We start from the raw sequence: 5129 nt of genomic DNA on the forward strand, positions 1-5129 counted from the left end.
ATCCTAATGTTCCGATGATGTTAACACCGCTGTTGTTTTTTTCCCTTTTTAAACTGGGTATGTCAACCTAATATCACGGCGGTTTATCATGCCGGTAGATTAGTGGTTCCTAATGTTCGGATGATGTTAACACCGCTGTTGTTTTTTTCCTTTGTAAACTGGGTATGTCACCCTTATATCACGGCGGTTTATCATGCCGGTAGATTAGTGGAAATCCTAGCAGACACTTAGCACGGTGTGCTTTCAGGGAGCTACAGTGTTAATTGAATTTGCAGGGCAGCAGAATTCCCTGACGTCGGTTACAGATCCCATGAAAAGAGCAGGGGAAATAGCTTTTCGATGAAACTACAGGTCCTTCCTGCGCTCCCGACTTATGGCTGTTCGACTGTGAGGTGCTGAGCCTCACAGATTCTCACTCTGTGCTCACTTTCTCAAGTCCCCAGTGTGGCTCCGAAGAGGGTGGTACCCAGGATTGTGTCCGCAACACAAATTGAAGTGATCTGGGAAGCTGTTCCAGACATCGCTGAAAGAGTGCTTGGATATGAGGTATGCTCGTTCATAACTTCATTTCATAAACCGATAAGCACAAATAAAATCCCTCAACCTTTCAAGAATGAAAATCAGGCTTTTTTGTTCTTTTCTCTGGTCTTCTTTCAATATTTGTCACCTCTTGGCCTGGTCACAAAGATCTCCAGTTGCCATAGCACTGGGTACACCGTCTTAGCAGAGCTGAGCTCTTTTATAGATCCAACACATTTTCCCCGAATCTTCATGTGGCACCAACAGCAGGGATCCAAAGATTTGAAGCACACGTGTGTGATATTCATCGTTTAATTAGCACGGCCTTAGAATCGCAATGTACTTTAATTACTTATTAGCGTGCCGCCCACACAGTTACTATAAATTGCATCCCAGCAATGATCACACAGCTTTAATAGATTAAATAAATGTGAGCCGAAAGCATCCCTAAGGAGGACTTCACGTCTCAAGGTCGCTATTCAGTGACTGCGATGATTACGATGTCACTTCATCCAAATATGTGACTCTTGAATTTGTCTTAAAAATCAAGCACATTTTTGTCTTTCTTGCTTTCACAAGCCTGCACTCATTCATCAATCAATGTAACTTACAACTGACAAAAAGTGAACTGCAACAACGCGAAATAACAATATTCCTTTGTACAATTTCATTGAGGTAGGAATTCCATTTCCTTCGGTGACATGATCATATGATGCACTAATGCCCAGAGCCGTACGTGACTGTCAAGGCACGGAGGAGATGTGCATTGGCACTGAGCCCTCTCTTATTGTGTTCATCATGGCTTCCTCCCTGTTTGTCTGCACACGTGGAGATTTCAAAGCGGAATATTGATTTCAGCAATTCATCAAAATCTGTCTGCCTTTAACAGGTTGTTTACTGGGAGGACGACACCAAGCCTGACACTGTAGGCAAAGTACGCATATCGGGAAACGACACCGTTGTTAACATCACGGGGCTGAATGCGAATACAGCGTACTATCTTGCAGTGTCCGCTTGCAATACGGCCGGCCCCGGGCCGCAGTCGGTGCCGATCAACATCACCACAAAGAAACCACGTAAGTAAAGCCCGAGGGGGGAGCTGGATTAATTCCTTAATCGTTCTCATTTCCGGGGGGCTCTCCCGGCCCAACTGATGTCGTTAGGCCTTTAAAATTATGAATCGACACCAAATTGTATTACGCTTTATTGAATGATGCTGGATGAGGACGGGTGACCTTAAAGGAAACGTCCTGAAATATCTTCAGGTTTCTCGAAAGAAGCGTCTCTCTTTTTACTTTGCACTTGTGAATCAATTCAAGTCAAGTCACATTTATCTCTACAGCTCTTAATCACAAACAGTGTTTGTCAACTGTGGGATTCTGCGGACTTCTTTTTGGCGTGTGTTGTGAACGAAGAGTTCGGGGCGGAACGTACGTGTCACTAAGTCAACAAGATAAGGGAAGGTGCTAAGCCGTGTAATATTTTAGAAGTAAATAGCAAAACCTTGAAATTGCATCTCAAATGGCCCGGAAGCCAATGCAAATTGGCAAGTATCGGTAGCAGTATTGATCTCTTTGATCAATCTTCATGAGGTTCTATCATCATCAATTGAGCATTAAAAATATATATTACGTATGCTTCTTTGAAGTTGAGAAATGCCGAATATATAAAGACTGATATCCCACCGGCTCCTGATCTTTATCCAGCGCCTGACCGGGCACCTCTGAACGTACAATGGTCCATGATTGGCTCCACGCTTTCACTGCATTGGGATCCTGTTTTAGCCACCGAGAAAGAATCACACGTCACCGGCTATATGGTAGGCTTCGTTTCCACGTAAAGTTCATGGCGCTTCAACATGAAAGGATGACGATCTTTGCCTTTGTCCTCTGGTGTAGGTGCTGCTGAAAAGACACCGTCACAACGATCTCAACTATTTTGTCACCAATAAAACCTCCGTGGAGCTCAGCCTGCCCGGCAATGACAACTATCTCATTCAGATCAAGGCCACGAGTGAGGGAGGTGAAGGTGCCGGCAGCGAGCCCGTCCACATCCACAAATTAAGTGAGTTGGCCCTTGCGTCTTGCTTGCGCTTTGCGATCAAGGCGCGTGAGAAAAAAGTCGCGAAGCAGCCCTCCAGCATAGAGTACGTGCATGGTAGTTCTCTTCTTCCGCTGTTTCTGTGTATGGATTTCGTTTCCACACACTTGAACCAAGAACTGAAAAAAAAAAAATTACCATGTCAAAAACTTCATCCTGAATTGAATAGACTCTCACGCTTTGTTGGCACCATCTTAGCGTATGTGCTGTCACGGTTCAAGGTTTGCTTTGAAAGCTTTTGCTGCAATCCACCAAACATGCAAGGTAGAAAAAGCTGAGCCGCAAACCGCACCGTACACCAACCTAAAGGGCAAATCAATGTTCCATAGTGTTCGCAGAGTAATCCGATGTCACACAACAATGCTTGGGCCGACAGGGACACACTAACTACTGAAGCCGGCCGACAAAATACCAATAATAATAATAATTGAAAAATAAATAATTACTTGTGCATGGTGCTGCATTGGTGGTTTGCCAAAATGCTCTGAAAAGCAGAAAGGGGAGCGTTTTCTTTGCCGTAAAGTTAGAATACGGTCCTGGATATTTAGACGTTCCCTTCCAAGTTAATTATTAATGAGTGAAAGTCTCGTGTGCAGATAAATGGTTGTGCCCTCTGTGGGTGTGTCTTGAGACAGTGAATAATTGGCCACAAAGCTGTTTTTCTTGCGCCGTGTAGTTGAAAAATGTCAACTATAATATGCGGCATGTATGCCCCCAACCTTGGCGAGTTGGTTTGCCAGTCGAGGAATTTCTAATTATAAATAAAGAGCTCAAACATTTCAATGTTAAAGTGGGGGTCGCGCAGTAAAAAGAAATGCTGAAAGCTCATTTAATTGATTGCTTTTTGGACTTATACGCAAGTCAAGGCAAAGCAACTTTATTGATACAGTGCATTTCATCCACAAGGTAAGTGAATGTGCTTTACATCATTAAAACGTTCAACATTGAACATTTAAAAACAAAATACACCAATAGAAGAATGGACTGTACAGTGCAAGCAAAAGATGAAAGAAATGTTTTTAAAAAGGCTCCAAAAGAGCTGAAATGGAAGCATGGGGAGGACCCCCCGGCCCACCCCCAATAGTTTTTAACCTGAACTTAGAAACTTTCACACAACATCCAAGACACGTTTCAGATTTTCCAGGTGAACTAATCCAGAAACTAAAAGCTCTACAATGCCTTGTTAGCAATGTCGACGGAATAACTTCCGCTGGCACGTGTGCTTTTCCACGGGCTAACAAGCTGATGGTTTTCGTTGCAGGCATGGGAGCGCGGGGCTCAGGGGCGTGCCGTCCGAAGCCATCCAACCTCTCTGCAACGCTCATCAGCGCGTTGCTCTACTTTGTCTGGTGATGTCTACTCCCAACCTCCAGTCCCTTCAGTCTGCCTGTCCGAATTGGATCCCTCCACTGGCGGGCCCGAGGTTCAGAGACAGCACTTGGGATTCCTTCAGAAGGCACAAGTGCTCAAGAGCGCGTATCGGTAGAGATGAGAATTTGGGTGCATGATACCTGCCAGTGTTTCATTTGGAGTTGCAAGTGCCACCGCGCTGTTTCCTTTTCCAGGTTATCACATCGACATGACTGATACGACGTGTCTGTAAAGTATATGACTGCCTTAAAATCCATTTGATACATGCACTCCATACCAAGTTGGGCAAGAGGCCGCTTGCATGGTGAAATGTTCATCAAGAAAATGGAAGATTCGTCCGTTGCCATTGTTTGCTTCTCTCAAAATGCAATTTTATGAGCCAGCGCTTTCACCAAATTCATGTCGCGCGATCAAATAAATCGACAGCACTTAGTTGGTACTACGACACGGAAAGAAATCAATTCAATAGATTGAAGATCACCATTTTACTGAAATGTAGCAATTGTATTGCTAATTGACCGGCTCTGCCCCACAGCAAAATTTGTTTCTGCATTCTTCGCTCCAATCTGTTGTCCGGCTCCAGACTTATGCGCCCCAGGCCCTCTCCACAATGCCGTGAAAGATGTTGCTACATTCTCTCCATCTCATACCCTTAAATAATAAATGTCCATCACGCTCAGCTAGCGAAAAGCTTGCTTTTCACAGAAGGGATGTGCTACCATGTCAGACAAATCCCATGTCTATTCTGCTTTTATTTTCAGATACCCACAGCAGTGGCCCCCCAACCTTTTTTGTGTCACGGACCGGTTAAAACAAGCACATGCGGACCAGCAGATTTTTTTTTTCATCCCTTTTACATTGCAGTGCTACTGAAAACAAACAACATTCATTCATTTGAGACAGTGTTATTCTACCGCACAACAAATGTAGAGAAAAATAAAATAACACAGCGAACGACTAAGAAATGGACCAATTAGGAACAATAAATGCGCCTTATACCGTAAACATCATCATTTTGGAAGCTACGATCCTACCTACGGCGTTAGCATCATTACAACTTGGCAAAAGATGACGCAATTGATTGCTGCTTTCATCCGGTGGCTGTCGGCTCATTGTTTGTGACAAAAACTGCTCATGTT

The 5129-nt window shown here is 44.1% G+C and overlaps 1 protein-coding gene across 1 annotated transcript in view; it reads left to right on the forward strand.

Annotated features, from left to right (window-relative positions):
• The window catches only part of cntn3b (contactin 3b), a 38706-nt gene extending 33915 nt beyond the window's left edge, over positions 1 to 4791 (forward strand). Inside the window, exons 17-21 of the mRNA XM_019879308.1 lie at positions 401 to 546; positions 1409 to 1595; positions 2226 to 2338; positions 2418 to 2583; positions 3881 to 4791. Of these exons, the coding sequence (XP_019734867.1) occupies positions 401 to 546; positions 1409 to 1595; positions 2226 to 2338; positions 2418 to 2583; positions 3881 to 3972 (704 nt within the window). The 3' untranslated portion in view covers positions 3973 to 4791. The remainder of the gene's footprint in view (positions 1 to 400; positions 547 to 1408; positions 1596 to 2225; positions 2339 to 2417; positions 2584 to 3880) is intronic.
• The last annotated feature ends 338 nt before the right edge of the window (positions 4792 to 5129 follow it).

Source organism: Hippocampus comes, unplaced genomic scaffold, assembly GCF_001891065.2.
Source record: "Hippocampus comes isolate QL1 unplaced genomic scaffold, H_comes_QL1_v1.1 scaffold44, whole genome shotgun sequence".
Lineage (NCBI taxonomy): Eukaryota > Metazoa > Chordata > Actinopteri > Syngnathiformes > Syngnathidae > Hippocampus > Hippocampus comes.